Raw genomic sequence first — 20,891 nt, 5'->3', positions numbered from 1 at the left:
GTAATCCAAACATCATATTAGTATAATGATCACTATAAATTAAAAATAGACACTCTACCGGGTTAGCCCCTAACAAACTATTCATTCGTTGCAAAATATAACAACATAACCTCATTTGTTAATGTGGTTCTTCTTTTTAATTACGTTCCGTTTTGGATAAAGTAGTATCCTGTCAGTAGGTAAAGTAATCCAGTGGGTCACTTACCCATCTTGTCGCTTAATTTTACTTGTTTTAGATAATACCAAATACGTATCCGCCCAAGTCTCAGCGGCAGACATGAGACCCAAAAGCGATAGAAGCAGATATAAGAGCTGTAAGAAATGAGAAAATGGGCTTTCTCAAAGCTAGAAAAACATTCAATGTTCCTCGACTGACTTTCAAACGTCGAGAAAAAGAAACAAACCAATATCCTATTTAAAAAAATTGATTTCTCGACGTCCTATTTTTAGCCCAGAGCAATAACAAGAATCAGTGCAGCACATTTTAGTACTTAAAGAGCGATTTTACGGAGTGGATACTACCATCCAGAGAAATGCTCTAAAATTTTTGCAAAAAAAGGATAAGAAACAGATGGGTTCTATCACCTCTGCAGAAAAGGGTGTATTAAGAAGCACTATATTTCCCCGTAAAAGAATGAATGTGTCTTTCATCAAGTCAGATCCAGTTGGACGTTTTTAGGGACTGAAAATTTTTAGAAATTCGCAAAGCCGCCTGAAGACGATCCAGCTCTTCTGATTTTAGATGGACATAACACACATACAAAAATTTGAATTTCATTGAACTGGCATGACAAACTCACATCCATTTTATGTTTGCCCCCACAATGCAACCACAGGAACTGCAACCTTTAGACGTGTCTTTCATGAGGCCGGTGAACAAGTATAACATAAGTGTAGCTGTGAAATATCTTTGCAATAACCCAGAAAGAGCAATAATTGTCTTTCAATTCAGCAAACTCTTCGGTAAAGCTTACAACGACGCAACACAAGAGGCCAGAGCCAATAGACTGGATAGTCATAAAGGATTGTGCTTTTTTGCCTGCAGACACAACAGATTTGATTCTCCCATAACCAGAAACGCGACAAAATGACAAAGAAAATGAGAACCCTGTTAGAGAAGAGTCTCCATCAGTTCTGGACTTCTTGGAGGAAGTATTAGCAGCTATGCCACTAATAATCGATTCGCAAGTAAAACAACCCTAAATAAGCCTAGTGATTTTTTCACCAGTGGATTCGCTGGTCAACACAGTTCTTCAGGAAATACCAGCAAAACCCACACCAGTGTTAAGCCCACATGCACTTATTTCAATGCCGCCTATATTGGATCCACAACCGAAAACACCATTCGCAATTACACCTAACTACTTATTTCCGATTCTTAGAGCATTGTCTAAAACCAAACTAAATAACAGAGAGCGGTAGAGCAGTCTAACTAACATTCCATATAAAAGAGAATCGCAAGATTCATAAAATCACAGATAGAACAAAAAAGGGCACCCAAAGAGTAACCGAAGATGACAAAACTGGTAAAACTGCAAGGGCACCCAAAAGAGTAACCGAAGATGGTAAAACTGCAAAAAGCTTAAAATTAAAATTAAAAAACGTGCCAGTGATGCAGATAACGATGATGTAGATTTTTTTTTTAATAACTAGGTCGGCAAAAAAGCGTACGGCTCACCTGATGGTAAGCGATTACCGTAGCTTATAGACGTCTCCAACATCAGTAGCGTCGCAAGCCTGTTGCCAACCCTCTCCCAATTCTCTCCGGGAGCTCTGGTCACCTTACTCACCAATCAGGAACACAACACTGCTTGAAAACAGTTTTATTTAGTTACGATCTTCTGTAAAGTCAAGGCTACTACCCCAGTCGAGCTGATCCATATTTTGAGTAGGATATTTTCTGCTGTGCCCTACCTATGTTGAATAACAATTACTAGATAATGTTCCTCGAGTCTTTCACTGCGGGGAAGTTTGGTCTAAGTCAAGATAAAAAGATGGTTAGATACAGTGTTCTGTTTGTAAGCGATGCGCTCATGAATCATGCTCGGACTGTGATGACGAAGATGATATAATCCTTTGCGAATTTTATTTTTAAGACAAGTTATTACTTATAAATAACAATTAAAAGGCTGATCTAGTACCTCTGCTCAAATGTGCAATTACTTAAAAATGTGATTAAATTGGTGATTTTAAAGATTCTATGTAAAACTGCAATAAAACTTAATATCTAACAAAATAATATATAATAACAAAAATAATGTATTATTTAGACTAGATCACTTTATCTATGTCACTTTAGATTCATGTAGACCACTTTGCCTGGACTGGATAGGTAAAGTGGTCACTTTCCTGAATCTGCTTTAGAGAGAAAAAAATCTAAAATAACAATAATGTGTTAAAATTATATGTACAAGACGACTTAAAATAGCGTGAAAAATGATATTTACAAGAGTAGCAGTCATTCAAAGCTTAGAATGACCACTTTACCCAACCTTACCCTGAAACAGATTTATATTATGATAATTATCAATTCATTTTGCTTATAATACAAATATTCAGTATTGCCACTAACCTTTATTTGCTTACAGAAATATCTGTTTATAATTCACAAAGAAGTAAATGCGTAATTAGTAATATTTTATACAATAAACTAGTTAACGTATATAATGTTTGTGTAGTAAAATATCATAATTAATTTGCATAAAAACCGACTTTAATTTTAAACTCGTTTTTAAAATATCGTAGCTAAAATACTTCACTTAAACTGTCGAAACTTTTGAAAATTTTACTCTTCCATTTATTTTCGTAATGGCAGCGAACTGGATAACTTTAATTAATACGTATAATTAATATAATTATTAGTCAACTCTTAGATAAGTAACTCAAGTTAACGAATGGGTATAATGTTGGACTTACGACTTCTTTTAGCAACGCGATATGCTTTAAACGTAAAAATGGTTTAAAAAAAGATGTTAAAAATGTTTTCACGTAAGCCTAACAATATACGAATTTTGTTAGTTTAACATAAGATTACTTTATTGTATATCAGTTAGGCTTCAATTTTCTCAGAGGAGTTACATCAAGGCGACTTGTGGTGGAAAATGCAATTACACAAAAAGTGCTATGAATTTCAAAAATTAAATTATTTTGATATTAGAAAATTAAATAAAATTTCAAGCAAGCCTTCAACTTTTTTTAAAAAACTTAAGAAATCGTCCTTAAAATTATCAAATAAATGTGTTGTATGTCGATAGTTGCTATCTCTTTATCTCTGTTTTGATGATACTTAACATTTTGAAACTCCTGATATTTCGATGACTTTGCAGACACCATGATGACTGTTAAATTGTTATGTATAGCCATTTTCCACGTCGCGACATTAAATTTTTCCTCCTACCCGCGCACTCATAATATACTTATGGATATTTACATTAATCGTTTTATTACTGTTAGATGTAGATAAATGTTAGAACCGTTGATGATATTAAATCAGAACTATGTACCTAAATGTTTAGTATTTATACTATTTATTAAATAAAATTTCGCGTTGTCTAACAAACATAACTTGCTTTAAACTAAGAGTTTGCTTATTATTTATTAGTTTATAGCAAATTTGAGTAGAAACTTACAAAAATAAAACGAGTCAAATAAAAAAAATAAACATAGATTTATTTTTCATCGCCACGTCAACCTAAAAATGTCTTATAATTAGATAAGATAAATTCTAGGGATATGAAATTTTCTATTATAAACGTGTTTTATTTGAGCATTTTTTTTATTTTTTATTATTATTTAAACTATAATTTATCGAAACAATAGCAGAGAAAATCGAAATATTTGTAAACCAGTGAAATATTGATATAACGGTTCCAATATTCAAAAAACTATATATAAATAAAACCGGCTAAGTGCGAGTCGGACTCAGGCACCGGGGATTCCATACAAACAAAATTATTAAAAAAAATTAATTATATGGTGTAACTAAAAATGTATGCTTTTCACAATTTTTTCTCTATCTGTGCTATAAGACGTTGCATCGTACCAAATTTAAAGATTCTGAGTTCACGGGAAGTACCCTGTAAGTTTTGATTCCCTTGCGAGTGTCGAAAATTTGCAGCCTAAACGGCTGTATCTTTTGATTGCGTTGACTTCGAAGTTTATTTTATTAACAGCTCCAAGGGACAGAGGGGTAGAGCTGAGTATTTGATATGAATATCATCTTAATACCTCCAAGCATTCTTGAGAAAAAGGGTCTTAACAGACAGACGGACAACAAAGTGATCCTATATAAGGGTCCCATTTTTAATAATAATAATAATAAAAAGCTTTATTGCACACAGCTTTATAATATATAACAATTACATAAGAATAAAGCTTAAAGGGAAAAAAATATCACATCGCATGCAACGGACGATCTTATCACTAGATAGTGATCTCTTCCAGACTACCCATTTTTTCATTTTAAGGTAAGGAACCCTAAAAATGGTGTCGTTTCTATGGAATATGGTATAGTTAAGAATATTAAGCACAAATTTTACATAAAAGTGAAACTCTCTCGTCTCGAGACTATGTGGGTTAATTTACAGTTTTTGAATTCTCAGAAATCGTTAATAATATTTATCTGCTTATCAACTCAACTAACCAACTTTTTATCTATTAAATTTTGTGAAATTAATTTTAAAGTAAAATATTGAAGAAATATTAAAAATTGATTTGAAAATTTTTACAGTTCGTCACTAAAAGCTGACCTTCAAATTTGCGGTTTCTTTGTGTGTCCTGTCAATGACTGAGTCACCTGAGTTTGAACTTAAGTCGGTTATTTATAGCCTCTTTACTTCTAAACATTTTTTTTCATTTGTACTTACTACTACTTCATTTTTTCACGTATAATTTCGGCTATCGTAGACCGCCATGTATCTCTGTATATCGCTCTAATACCGAAAGTACGCCAGTTAAATAAGACGTTGTATACATTTTTATTACACGATATTTTTTTGTTAAGTATTGAAATCATACGTCGAAGCAATTTTAGTCACTAAAAATAATATAGCTAATGTTATTATGCTATTGTAATATATAATTATCGTACAGAAAAATAACATGCAAACAGCATGATCGACTACACTTGTATATTTTTGCCCAGCGCTTGTACGAATCATATTAACGTATTAATAAATTTTAAACACATTTGCATTTAAGATTGGATTCCGAATGCACCATAATAATGGTGATTAGTTTTAAATATTGTTGATGTACAAATCATTTTAAACATAATTCGAAATCTCTACATCGCAAGCTATGTTTGTACAGCACGCGAGAGATAGATTTAAGAGTAGGTTACATACTTTACCTATTCATTCCTATTTCAGTTCGCTGCCTTAAACTTAACCGTTTAATAATGTTATGTAGGAAATTTCTATCTCAATGTAAATAATAAGTAATATTCGCCTACTTTAATACATACTACGGAAATATTCACTTTTAATATAAATGATTAATAATAAACAAAGTTGAAATAAATTGTGTTTTATTTGAATACCTGCGTAAAATAATATTTTTTGTATGTTTATTTACTACTAGCTATTTTTGTAGAGTACCAACCAATGTGTAATACCTATTAATATATTATAGGTGTAAAACTATTTTTGAGACAAAATAGTTTCAGGCGTTTAACTAACATACAAATAAAAATTAAACTAAACATTTAAAAAAAACCCGATACAATAACCTGAGTTGCCTTTAAAAAGTAAAAAATAATTAAAGAAACTCAATCTTAAAGTACCTAAGTAAGTACGACTATAAAATACTAGTTAAAATAATTGTGTTTGCAGACAAACGAAAAAAAAACCGACTTCAATTACATCGACAAGTAATACAACGTAGATCGACGAAAAAATAGTCAAGTAACTACGCGTTATCAAAGATCACTCAAAAAGTAGTTATCAGATCTCGATAAAATTTAAATGTGGCTACATGATAAACATCAGCTTTTGATTAAATTAAAAATTATCAAAATAGGTAAACCCAGTAAAAAGTTATTGCGGATTTTTGAGAGTTTCCCTCGATTTCTCTGAGATTCCATCATCAGATCCTAGTTTTCTTATCATGGTACTAAACTAGGGATATCCCCTTTTCAACAAAAAAAGAATTATCAAAATCGGTACATCCAGTAGAAAGTTATGCGGTATAATACAACGTAGGTCGACGAAAAAAGCGTCAAGTAAAAATGCATTATTAGATATAACTCGAAAAGTATATGAAAGTAGTACAGCTATTCGCCAGTATACTCATAACACTAATCTGAGTTTAGATCTAGTGGAATTTGTTATCAGAAAATTTCGAAATTTTTCAATTTTTTTTTTTTGGTAGGTTTATTTTAAAAAATTGGCTTGTCGCTTTTTTACGTGGTTCCAAAGTCAACAACTATATTTTTGGGGCTAGAATAAGTGCAATAAAAATAGTTATCAACCACAGAATACGATTCTGGATGAATAATAGCGATTTTTTACTCACCGAAGAGGTATAAAAAGCATCCAGATTTTTTTCTTCGGGTTTCCAGGTTTTGCGATGAAAAATTCTTGTTGTCTGATACTCAGAATAATGGTCCGAATTAATGGTTTAAATTAAAGGATAGCTGTCCCTTACATCTTGTATGTAATAGAAGTCATTCTCGCTGATTATTGAGAGATATACGAGATAGTCATAAACGGAGAATTGCGAAAATTGAGAAAGACGTTGCCAGTCGCTACAAATTATCATTCAAAGAAAAGGTAAGTAAAAATAGTAGTAAAGTAGTAAGTAGTAATTAAAAATTCCGTGCTCCTTTCAATCGATCCGAATTTTTAGTTGCGATAAAAATAATGTGGTTCAAATATTTACAAAATATTTTTATTGTTAAATTTTGCCGCCCCCTAAAAGGTGACGCCCGGGGCGGGTCGCCCCTGCCATCAAGTCAGATTAAACTCTTCTTATTATCTTGATGTTGCAATTTTCAATTTGGAACAAATGGTATTTTTTTTTTAATAATGAAAAATAGTTCAGGATTTTTAGGCAACCTATTTTTAATATCTATATATATATATATATAAATGTCGTGTCACGATGTAAGTAAGCGATAAACTCTGAAACTACAGAACCAATTTTATGAAATTTTGTAAGCATCTGTAACTTCGTCCTACTTGGGAAATAGGGTAATTTTTATCTCAATTGTTGATCTCAATATTTGTTATTCCAAATTAAATGTTTATTATACAACTTTAGTGTATATTTGTCGGTTAGTTCTATAATACCCTAATAGATGGCGGTTTGAGATCTAAGTTATACAGATATCCGTTAGATGGCGTCGTATTTCTAGATTATAGATGGCACGTTTATTTATAGAATTTACATAAATTTTCATGCTTATTATATAATTGACTAGTCATGTCACGAATTTAGAAAATATGAATTATATATATTAATTGTATCAAAAGGATTAGTAAATCTATTATATTTACTGAGCCATAGCAACGCGTGGCTGGGTCAGTCGTACAATAATTCCTTTTTTACGCAACTTAGTTGTCTCTATTTTTGTCAGCTCTTCTTTGTTAAACTGTTCATCCGGTACCGGCCATGTGATTGCAGCAAACATTACAGGCGCCTTTTTAAACGGTTTTATTTAGCTCACCCCGTTTGTTTTATTTATTTTTTATTATTTATTCTTGGGTCAAATTTAGTAATTCAAATTTCACCCTCTTCCTGTCAACCGATTAATCTGAAATTTTGTATACACTTTGGATTTTGGTGACAATACAATTATGTTTATTCATTATCATTATAAATTCAAGATGGCCGCCGCTACAAAATGGCGGATAATTTATGTTTTATTAATCCCATCAATATGGGTATCAAATGAAAGGGCTCAACAAGCAGAATACAATATACTATAAAAAATTGAAATCCAAGATGGCGGCCGCTACAAAATGGCGGATAACGTAGGTTTTATCAATCCCATCAATATGGGTATCAAATGAAAGGGCTCAACAAGCAGAATACAATATACTATAAAAAATTGAAATACAAGATGGCGGCCGCTACAAAATGGCGGATAACGTAGGTTTTATCGATCCCATCAATATGGGTATCAAATGAAAGTGCTCAACCAGTATAATCAATGTACTATATAAAATTAAAATCCAAGATGGCGGCCTCTACAAAATGGCGGATAACTTAGGTTTTATCAATCCCATCAACATGGGTATCAAATGAAAGGTCTCAACAAGTAGAATACAATTTACTATGCAAAATTGAAATCTAAGCTGGCCGCCGCTACCTGATCGCTGTCTGATAACAATTTTTTATCAATCCCACCAATATGGGTATCAAATAAAAGGGCTTGACAAGAAGAATACAGTGCACTATACAACCTCAATATTTAAGATGGGCCTTGCAATAATGAAGCACTAAATGAATTAAACAGAATGCGAAATAAAAACTAAAAACTAGAAAATAAAAATAGGTAAAAAAACTTTTTAAGTTAAACGGTTTTATGTTAAACATACATTGCAATGTTTAAGATAAATGTACTAAAAACCAAAAAATAATAAAATAGATACAGTCGTGGGAATTATAAACATATGCATAGACTAGACTAAAATAAAACCGTGGGGCACGTCAATTGTCTACAAATTATCGACTTAATGTGCGATAGAAGAATCGTTTAATTCGTCGTTAAAATAGGCAGTTTGGCCCGCAGACGGTGAGGAAATTATCACACGTCCATCTTTGTCGGTTGAACAACTGCATAATTATAGTGTAACATTACAAAACAAACATTTTAATCAACGATTGTAGACAATTGACGTGCCCCACGGTTTTATTTTAGTCTAGTCTATGCATATGTTTATAATTCCCACGACTGTATCTATTTTATTATTTTTTGGTTTTTAGTACATTTATCTTAAACATTGCAATGTATGTTTAACATAAAACCGTTTAACTTAAAAAGTTTTTTTACCTATTTTTTTGTTTAATTAGGCCTACATTTTCTTCAAATAACATTCTCTAAGCTACCGATTATTTCTTAATACTGAATAATCTGTACGAAGTCGGTTAAGCTGAATTTTCAATTAAATTACGGATTAGTATGAATAAACATAAAAGATCTTTGTTTGTTTGTTGATTTGGTTACTTAACGTTTAAAATATACTAGACTAAGATCCAAACTAGACTTGATCTTCACCCATCTGCTTAATGGATATATTAAATAATTATCTTCTTCAGAATGCTAATATAAATCACGAAAGAGACGGCTGGAATATTCCTGGCCAGCTTATATTAAATTCGGTAACCGCCATTTAAACCAGATTTGAGCAGAAAAACCTGTGTCATCATATTTGCAATAAAAAGGCGCTAGTTTTGATGTGTGATTTACTTATTAAACGTGTGGGTGAAAGTAATTATAATAATATATTTATACACCTGTTTTTACCTGCCAACCTAGTAGTGAAGATAGCAAAATAATTGACAACCCCACGTTTACATTTTCAACAGGCTTTATACTTTCGGTAGGTATTAAGGTTATGGCGCGAGAGCTAGCAACGTCAGGAAAACAAAAATTTCAGGTAGGCCAATTTTTAGATATGTTATCTCTCTCACTCTCCGGAACATCATACGGGCGATCTGGCTAGCGGTAGAGGTTGCGTTCATCAGTGCAAATCGTACCTGTATAGGTAAAAAAATTTTAGAAGATGGCGCGGAGTACGGCCTCACCACGGGCCAAGTCTGTTCTTTCCTTGACATTTTTTAACCTTTATGTCTGCATAAAACAATATTTATTACGGTCACAGCACTGGTATGTGGCTGTTGCGTTAGCGATTGGGGATTCGATCCCGCACATGACAAACATTTGAATTGGCCATACAGATTTGCCGTGGTCTGGATGTTTGTGCAGTCCTTGTGGCTCCCCCACCGTGGCTCAGTGAGCGCGTTAAGCCATCGTTCCCGGTTGTTATCATGTTAGTACACCTGATAACGATCGTTACTCAAAGTAGGGAATTCCCTAATAAAGCGGATATATTTATCCGCCATCCTACATTTGACAGCGTGGTGGATTAAGCTTTAATCCTTCTCCTACATGGGGAAAGAGGCCTAAGCCCAGCAGTGGGATATTACAAGATGTAAATAAAAATAATGCTGATAAAAAAAATATACCTATTTACTAACAACGTAAATTGTTTACGTTTTCGTCATGACTGTCCTTCATTTTCTTGAATTATCACTCAAAAAATAGCCAAACGCGCCTTAAAACAATTATTACTCTAGGTACCAATATTTTTTATTGCATTCAGTACAAACATTTTGTCGACTTGACTTAGGTCAAGATAAAGGTCCCAGATTAGGTCTCTGGGTCTCACCCTGGACGGGATGTGGGCTTTCGGGGCTCATTTTACCCAGCTAGCCCCGAGAGTCGTGGAAGCCGCCGCCTCACTGGAGAGGCTGCTACCGAACGTGGGTAGTCCGAGTGCCCATTGCCGTCGGCTGAACTCCGGGACCATCCGGAGTATTAATATCACGGTGTATTTATAAATGTATTTAAGACACCCGGTAAAAAGAGAAAACGAGTAAAACCAGTCACAGGCTGTAACTTTTGATCATTTTGATAAGAGGGTGATACAACGATACATTCACAATTTTCACAAAACTGAAAACGAATTACCAATGAGTGGACAGTGAATAATCGACACAGTAATTACATATCATATTTTTTCTTCGATTTCCTTAAATTATTCCAGATTTTCGAGAGTTTCTTTATTATTATTACACGATGCAATTATTCGCTTGCTGAAAAAACTTATACTAGAATTTAGTTAAGATATTTGGATTTCGCTGGCAGCCACAAAGATTCGTGGAGCATTCTCCTTAGCAAAACAAAAGTTGTCTACAATAGTGGCTGCGCAAACGACAGCCGACGCCGCGTTGGCGCAACGGTCACAGCCATGCATTGTACCTGTTGCGCTGGCGGTTGCGGGTTCGATTCCCGCACATGACAAACATTTGTATTGGCCATACAGGTGTTTGCCGTGGTCTGGGTGTTTGTGCATTTCTTGTGGGTCTCCCCAGGTCTGCCTCGGAGAGCACGCTAAGCCGTCGGTCCCGGTTGCTATCATGTACACCTGATAGCGATCGTTACTCATAGTAGGGAATATATCCGCCAACCCGCATTGGAGCAGCGTGGTGGATTAAGCTCTGATCCTTCTCCTACATGGGGAAAGAGGCCTATGCCCAGTAGTGGGATATTACAGGCTGAAGCGTAAACGACAGCCAGTTTTGTTAAGTTTATGTGCGCGACCTATAACAATATTTCAATACTACTCTAAATACTGTTATTATTTTAGATAAAAAATATCTCTTTTTATTTTTTAAATAAATAATATACAAAAACATGTTACACAGAAATGATAATTTTTTGTTTAATTTTTTTGTAAATTCGAAGATTCAAGCACATATAAGGACAAACTGTAAAAAAAATATTTGTTTAATTTTTAGCAATCTTGCAATCTTTTAACAGTCTCTAAAAATATATTTTGAAAGTAAACAAGATAAAACTTTTGCAAATTGCGCATAAATTTATAGAATAAACGCATTGTGGCGCAGTGATTATATTGGTACAAATATATAGGGCACCTCTTTACAGATTTTATAGACAATAATTGTAGGAATACATAATAATTATAATGTTATTACAACACGCTCTAAATGTATGCTAAGTTAAACTGTATAATATTTAAAATTACACTGCCTCTCATCACAAAATTTCTATTTTACAATTATAAGTTATTGTACTTTTTAATTGAACTGTTGATAAAATCTTTATTTACAGATTCCATATAAGATCCAAATCAATGGTACAATTGTAATTGTAATAACAAATGGTACGAAATATAAATGAAGAAACTTTTATATACATTTTACTTATCAATATTAGATATTTAATGGCTTTCTCCTATTAAAATTGAAATGACTTGATGATGAGACTCATTTATTAAAATTACAAAATTCACAGATAAAACAATTATTAAGAATTCAAATAAAATACTTAGATTATATTTTTAAAAAGGTTTCGTTGCTAAATTACACAACACGTGCATAGTAATTTATAACGCGTACAAAAAAGCAATTGAATAAACCATTTTGCTTACTCAGGGATTACATTTAAAAAAATACTAGTGTTTCAACTCTTGAGTACAAACAGAACAACAAAAATAATCACAAAATTTTTTTTCTGTTTCTACTGTCCAAGTATTTCTTTCAAAGATTTTTTCCTCAAGATACAAATATAAGGTTTAAGTTAAATAGCATCAAATTAACTGTTATTAATGACGTATAAACACCTATTACACAAAACAAAAATAAATAAAATATCATTCACGTTCGAAACCCATCAATCACAATCAATTTAATTTGTCACAATATTAAATATGTCTACATCACTCATATATTCAGGAACATAAAAATTAACTAACCTGTAACTATGGCCATAAAATAGTATACCTACATAATTTACAAGGCACTGTAGTTCATGAATACAGATTAAAACAGAAAATCATGCCGGACACTGTCTAAGGTATTCCGAGTCAAAGTAAGCTACGGTAACAGTAATGTCATCTCTAAACATGCGACTGACATCAGGCGATAAGCTCAACAACTGCGCCAGTCTTGAGTGATCGACGCCATACTCAGTACCTCCTATAGCATGTCTAATAAGATGAGTAGCAGCATTACGGTCTTTCGGTTTGCTCTTCAAGCTTTCTTTTCTGTGCAATAATAGGTCATTTAAATCTCCCAACTGAATATTCTTCTTTGGAAGCATAAGGGGATTAAAAAATACTTTTCCTTTCATATGTTCTCCTACTAATTTAACAGCTTGAAGGGGTGTCATCATATCCCATAAACCATCTGAGGCAATTATTAAAAATTTATCTTTCGGTGATAGTCTGTGATAAAATATATCAGGCTTAGCTGTGAGGTATGGCGGAGTGTGATAGTTTGCAGGTATGGCTTTTGGGCCTATCAGAGGAACCGCCAGTTGCGATAATGTTTCAATATCCCATTTATATCTATAGTCGCCTAAACTTCGTAGCGGCGCTAGCTCTCCTAAAAGTCTATCTCTTCTTATAACAGTATTACGCTCCTCATCAGGGTGTTCGTTCCAAACCCTTTTGAGTTCATCAAAATTTTCGGTATTGTGTTCTTTGGTAATTTTTTTCGCAAGCCATTTATTATCATCATCCATAGTGCCTATAACAGCATTGCAGTCGCCAACATTAGCTACATACATATGAGGTCCATCTATGTAAGATAAACAAGCAACAGCACCCGATAAAGCCACTGATAAAGTCTTGTGGTTAACTGTACCGTTTTCTTTGTACATATCTAACACTTCTCTTGAAAGATCACTATCTAATTGCATAATACCATCAACTAATGAAGATTCAATATTAACATCATTCTTAGCAGCTGCTAGAAGTTTATTCAAATAAAGATTAAAACTATTATCATAGACTAGTTTGAGATCCTGCACAATTTCGGCCTGAAAGGAAATAATAATTATTATTATTTTGTGTACATTTTTATTATAATTTAATGAAAACACAATTATTTATTAAACAGTAATGTTTTACTTTATCCAGTAATTATTAAAATAGATTTAAATAGTAAAAAGACTTACTCTATCATTATAAGTTTCTATCAATGGCTCACGAGGTTCCTGTTCCTTATACTTTTGTAAAAGATTTTGAGGTAGAAGTGCGGCGGCAATATATTTAAATAAACGCTTAGATATTACTTGAGCACAAGCAGGGCCACCGTGTCCATCAAAAACTCCCATTAGTAAACCTGTACCAACGAATAAAATAATTTAAATTAATAATATCATACACTTGAATGACAATGATCATTTCTCGTATTAGAAAATATATCAACCTATCACAGTGGAGTAGTGTAGTAGATTAAGCACCAACCCTTCTCGTACATGGTGAAAGAGGCTTAGAGGGGGACAACACATGCTAAATTAATCAATTCACCAAATTAAATAACAAAAAGCTTATAGATGTTGTATATCTCACTAAAATTTGAAAAGCTAAGCGGTGATAACTCTCTAGCAAAAACTTCATAGCAGATATTTACATTGAAGGATTTATAATAGGTCTTACTACCTATGAAATTGCCGTTTTTGATGAAATAAGTTAACGCACTTTTTTTTTATTATATTATTATTCAAAGTAGTACCCGTGGAATCAATGCATTTTTGCTAACATAGTGGTAACTTATTGATGCCTTTCTTGAAAAACTCTGCTGGACGGGAGGCAACAAACTCTTCAAAGGAATTTTGTACTGCCTCTCGGCAATTGAATTTTGTAGGGGCAAGATATGGTGAGTATGGTTGATGACGGAGAACTTCCAACCCCAGCTCTTGTAACTTAGAGACCGTCTGCTGTGCAGTATGAAGTCACACGTTGTCGTGCAGGAGCAGCGGAGCCGAACGATTGACCAAAACTAGTTGAAGACGTGCGAGCTTCCCCATTACTGTGTTTAGTTCTTCACAGTACACATCTGCAGTAATGCTCATGCTGTTTGATAAGAAACTGTGATGAATTACACCGCCGCTAGACCATCAAACATTGCATGGCATTGTTTAGGTATAGAACCTGGATCTAACAAACTAGCTGAGCGCTTGCGATTTCGAATAGAATCCATTTTTCGTCACAAGTAACAATGCGATTCAATATGCTTTCGTTTGTGTGTCTGTTGAGCAGTGCAAAGCACGTCTCGACGCGTATTTCGCGCTGGCGTTCATTCAATTCGTGGGGCACCCATTTGTCGAGCTTCTTTCCCTTTCCAATTCGACATAAATGGACCAATATTGTTTTAGTGCTAACTTCGAAAGCTGCTGCTATCATTACAGCCTATACAGTCCACTGCTGGACATAGGCCTCCACAAGTTTACGCCAAAATAAAACGTGAACTCATGTGTTTTGCCCATAGTCACCACGCTGGGCAGGCGGGTTGGTGACCGCAGTACTGGCTTTGTCGCACCGAAGACGCTGCTGCCCGTCTTCGGCCTGAGTATTTCAAAGCCAGCAGTTGGATGGTTATCCCGCCATCGGTCGGCTTCTTGAGTTCCAAGGTGGTTGTGGAACCTTGTTATCCCTTAGTCGCCTCTTACGACACCCACGGGAAGAGAGGGGGTGGCTAAATAAGCTAAATAAGTAAGCTGCTGCTAATTTAGCTGTAATTTGAGAATCATCGGCCTCCACAATTGCCTTTAATTCGTCATTGTCGACCAACGTTTTAGGGCCGACTACGTGGTTCATTTCTTAGGTCAAAATTTCCGGAACGAAAGCGAGCAAGCCAATAACGGCTGGTATTTCAATTCAAAGCGATTGTGGAGCACTTTGAATTCGTCATTGTCGACCAACATTTTCGGCCGACCACATGGTTCATTGCTTAGGTCAAGATTTCCGGAACGAAAGCGAACAAATCAAACAGGTGGTACGATCTTTAGTAGTGTTCGCACCGTAAACGTCGTTGATGTTGCATGCCGCTTCTGCCACTTTGCTACTGCGACGGATCTCATAGTCCATAATCACTCGAATTTTTAACATATCCACGATGACGAAAAACGTACAAATGCGATGTAAACAAAACGCTAAGCTTTAAACAAATGACTAATTATAAAAAAAGAATTCTATATTCTTAAAATAAAAATAATTTAAAATTCAAGTTCTTAGCGATATTTATTTTTTAGTTTTAAAATAGCCAGTACGACGAAGCGGTAATTTTATAGGTAAAGAGATAATACATTACTAGCTGACCCCAGAAACGTTGTTTTGCCATAAATGTTCTTAAATCTTAACCAGCCAGTACGACGAAACGGCAATTTCATAGGTAAAGAGATAATACATTACTAGCTGACCCCACAAACGTTGTTTTGCCATAAATGTTCTTAAATCTTAACCAGGTTAACATCCCCTTATAACTTAGGGGTATGAAAAATAGATGTTGGCCGATTCTCAAACCTACCCGATATGCACACAAAATTTCATTAAAATCGGTCGAGCTGTTACGGAGGAGTATTTTAACTAACATTGTGACGCGAGAATTTTATGTATAAGATTACAAAAGTTAGATCAAGCGACATCGACAGGCGATTGTTCGAGCGACATCTAGTGGGCAGTGGTGCTTCTAATGCTATGAAGTTACCGCTCATCGGCGAATGAGAAGGCGACGGGCGGGGAGGGGGGCTCACCTAAGTTCATACGATTCGTTTTTCTTTGTTTAAAAATTTTAATTGTAACGTTCATAATTTATCATTCATTGTTCATTATTCATTATTATTTTGGTCAGACAATACACAAAATCCTTATCATACGAGTCGTCCTTTCATTTCAAAGTAAAAGAAAACGTTAAATTTACTGGTTAGTAGTAGTACTATTTATTCGTTTTTTTTTTTACATTTTGACACTTTACATTTATATAAATTTTAAAGAAATAAAATAATTACTACTTAGATAGAACTGTCCTTAACCGCGCCGTGCAACTTGTAAATAAAAGAACACTCAGCAAATTATTGCAAACATTTTTGTACAATCTGTATTAGTGTATGTTTTGTAAGTTATCCTTAAAATAAATAAATAAATAGTTTTAATATCGACTGATCTTAAAATCACATACAACACGAGAGATATGAATTACGAACAGGGATTGAGATTAGAGGTTAAAACAAAATTAGCTCTCTTATCAAATATATTATTTTTATTTTGTCACTAGCTTATGCACGCGACTTCATTTGCGTGGATTCCGCTCCTATTGGTCTTAGCGAGATGATATTAGCCTAAAGCCTTCCTCGATAAATGAGCTATCTAACACTGAAAGAATTTTTCAAATCGAACCAGTAGTTCCTGAAATTATCGTGTTCAAACAAACAAACTCTTCAGCTTTATAATATTAGTATAGATTATTTCGATGTCATATTCTGTTGCTAATAACTGAACTGAAATGTATTAAAATAAAAACGTGTGAGCAGCAGCAGTCATTAAATATACTGCATCGTGTATTGTTAAAAAAACACAGTGTAAAGTTTTGAGAATGCGGTTGTGATATGAAAATATATATAATTTATTTTCTTATACTTCTATTTTTTTCTACTTTGTGCAAAAACATACAAATGACACATGAAAATATGACAAAAAGAGAGACCTTCAAAAGAAAATATCTTGCCTGATCTTTAATTTTATCTTCTTTTAATAAATAAGAACCTATCCTTTGTAAATATGATTTTATATAATAAAAATATTTCTTTGCAATTTTCAAAATCTTCCAACACCAACGCCGTGGGCGCTTTATGACGGAGGCGCCGTGGCGCACATGGCGGGTGCATGGCCTACCGTCGGGGCGTCAAGGTAGCATGCGAAAGCGATCCCGTGGCGTCATCCGGTTTTGGTGGGTAGTCGGGTTGACATAAGAAGATAAAATTTTGTATTTAAATATGTCTAGTTAGTTTATTGTATAGCTGCGAAGCCTGGACTCTAACCCAGAATGAAGAACGTAACCTTTTAGTCACCGAACGAAAGCTTCTTAGGAAGATTTTTGGTCCTACCAAACGAGAGGATGGAAGCTGGAGAGTCCGAAGGAACGTCGAATTAGAAAAACTTATGGCCGAGCCAAATATACTTGGAGAAATTAAAGCACGCCTCCGTTAGGCTAGGCCGCTAGGTCATGTAGAACGAATGGGTGAGGAACGGGGACTGAGGAAAGCTTGGCCGACCATCGGACCGACGCCCGGTTGAACGACCTAAGTATCTCTGGCGCGATAGAGTTGAGGTGGACCTGTGAGCGTTACAAGCCAATAATAATTGGTAAGAGACTGCTCAGGACCGGGCAAGATGGAGAGTTCTCGTCTCGGAGACCAAGACCCACTTTGGGGTTTCAGCGCCAAAGGAGTAGTAGTAGTTTAAAAAGCAAATAAAACAGTGCGTGCGTACAAAATACAATTGTCAGAAGTGAAACTTCTTTGGCAAACTAATTGAAAAAATAAATAAATAAATATTTAAAAACTAATTGAAAACTAAGGTGAAGCGAGACACGAGGCGGGTGACGCCTGTACCGGACGAAGAAGGCGATATCATAATTTATATAAAAATGTTGCATATCAAAACGTCACATTCGTGACGTTTCATCCGTAAAATATTTACTCTCATATGCGCCTGAAGAATTTCACTTAAAAAAATTTTGTTCATATAATGGACACCTTATTGTACAAAATACAAGATAAGTAAGAATGAATGATAGGTGTCTATATTAGAGCTATGTTAGAGCAAATTAGATTTAATTTTAAGGTGTTTGTTTATCTATATGTTTCTTCCCCTACAATGCAATATCTGCTCAACAAAATGGAATGCAGTTTTCACAGTTATGATCCTACAAACCAAACTTAAAATCTGATGTATGTTTCACATACTGATAGCCAAATACACGCTATGCTTAGCTACAGATGCTAATCGCATTACTTTTTATTTTGTTGTCACATTGTCATTGTAACAGTACAAAGTTTGTGAAAATAAAGATATTGTTATTGTCGTTATGGTTATCTCAATATAATCAAAAAATTTAGAAATTATTCCATAAGAAAGTACCTCCAACAGGGGTTCAATCACAAGGTGGAGCTTCTTTCTAAATATAATACCTAGCATGTCACCAATGACCAAGAGGGATATCGTGAACTTGAAAGGGAGTCCCAAACTTGAATAAAATTAAGCTAATATTATTGATAATATGTTGGTTACTGTGTATGTGCCATTAAAGATAAATATTTAAATATTTTCACCAGATGTCATCTTGCACTGTGCTTCACATCTGGTATCTTCAGTAGGAGAATTTGAAGGCAGCTGATTTGAATCATAGGACTTAACAGATCCGTAAGAGAAATCCTTGTTGAATTCATTTTTACGTAGAATTACTGTAACCTGAAAAAAGATTTGCATTATATTAATTTTGATACTTATATAATGTGTCATCATCATATGCATAAAAAAAAAATCTTGGTTTATTAACCGACTTCAAAAAAGGAGGAAGTTACTGTATATGTTATGTATATATATGTATGTTCGGGGATAACTCCATCGTTTATGAACCGATTGTGATAATTCTTTTTTTGTTGAATAGAGATATCCCTAGATTGATACCATGATAAGGAAACCAGGATCTGATAATGGGATCCCAGAGAAATCGAGGGAAACTCTCGAAAAGCCGCATAACTTTTTACTGGGTGTACCGATTTTGATGATTTTTAATTTAATCGAAAGCCGATGTTTATCTTGTGGTCACATTTAAATTTCATCGAGATCTGATTACAACTTTTGGAGTAATCTTCGATAATGCGTATTTACTTGACTATTTTTTCGTGTACCTACATTGTATTACTTGTCAATATAATTGAAGTTGGTTTTTCTTCGTTTACCTGCAAACACAATTATTTAGTTTATTTATTATATCTGTGATTTAACATTTTAGTGTCAATGCTGATTTTACTATCGAGTACTAAAATAAATATATCAGGAACCTCCATTAATTAAAGACTGTTTCTGATAGTGAATTTGTCTCGAGAGTCTTGTTAAAATTTATTTCATAGGAATTTTCCCTCCAACTACTCAATGTCCCTGATCAAAATATTCAGTGTGTATAAATTGAGCTATTTGGTTCATATGAGGAAATTCTCGCTTCATAATCATTTCTTAGTAGAAAAGAGCATAAGTAAACCTTTAAAAAAGTCTTTACTTATATCCATTAATATACAATTTACCATTAAAGTTAAATAATTAGTTACTGCTACAAACCAACGCTTCGGCCTGTAATATGCCACTGCTGGGCATAGGCTATATTCGATATACATGATAACAATCGGGCCCAACGGCTTAAAGTGCTCTACGAGGAACGATGAGGGAACTGACAAGGACTGCATAAGCACCCAAATCACGGCAAACAAATGTTTATCTATGTGGGGATCGAACCCGCAACCGCCAGCGCAACAACCACAAACCAACAAACACAAAAAGTGATGTGGCCGTTGCACCAACGTGGTTACTACAAACCAACAAATATATTGTAAAAGATTTTATACAGTAAATTATAATATACATTAAAAAAAATATTATTTAAATTTTTACATATTGGTTTTATATAATAACTTTGTAGTTATTAGGTTGTGTCACTTATACAAACAAATAAAATAGTAAATAAATAAATATTGGTGATTAATATGGAATATTTCAATCATAAGTAGGTTATCATCCTCAAACTTACTTCTTGTGGAGACAAAAGTACTTCAACACCATCATTTTTTACTTGTCGTCTTAGGTTTGAAGAATGAAAGAATCTAGAACTCAGGTTAATACAATCTATTTGGTTACGATCATCTAACACACAACTTTTATACCAAATATTGGATAACTTTCGTTTAAAACTGCGATCTATCTTTAGATAGGTACTAACGAATACATTTATGTTGGAATAATTCATATTTAAACCAGAAGTTAGTCGGGCATGTTATGCAATCACGAAATAAATATTATAATCTAATCCGTACGATACGTTTCTCAGTTATTTAAAGGATTTTTGAATTAAGATGAAAAATAGTTAGGTATTTATAATAATAAGACTGAAAATACATTCAACGATCAATTTTTTTGCAATTCCTCATTATCATGATAAAGGCAATTGTTATACAGCCAGAAGCACAGATAATTAAGATGGTTTTTTTTACCAAAGAGTAAACTTATGCAACATAAACGAATTATACTGTAGAAACTTAAAAAGCACGGTGTAGAAAGAATTGTAGATTGTAGATTAGATAC

General features: G+C 33.9%; 1 protein-coding gene across 1 annotated transcript; it reads right to left on the bottom strand.

Annotated features, from left to right (window-relative positions):
- Nucleotides 1–12,404: 12,404 nt before the first annotated feature.
- Nucleotides 12,405–20,568, bottom strand: LOC123668565 (pyruvate dehydrogenase [acetyl-transferring]-phosphatase 1, mitochondrial; the record flags this gene model as incomplete). The annotated part of the gene is made up of 4 exons (XM_045602297.1): nt 12,405–13,570; nt 13,709–13,875; nt 18,866–19,004; nt 20,341–20,568. Coding segments are annotated over 4 exons (1,521 nt in total), but the record flags the coding sequence as incomplete, so codon positions are not given.
- Nucleotides 20,569–20,891: the final 323 nt, after the last annotated feature.

Source organism: Melitaea cinxia, chromosome Z, assembly GCF_905220565.1.
Source record: "Melitaea cinxia chromosome Z, ilMelCinx1.1, whole genome shotgun sequence".
Classification (NCBI taxonomy): Eukaryota; Metazoa; Arthropoda; class Insecta; order Lepidoptera; family Nymphalidae; genus Melitaea; species Melitaea cinxia.
The sequence above is the reverse complement of the archived record's forward strand: the minus strand, read 5'-3'. Positions and strand labels throughout refer to the sequence as shown.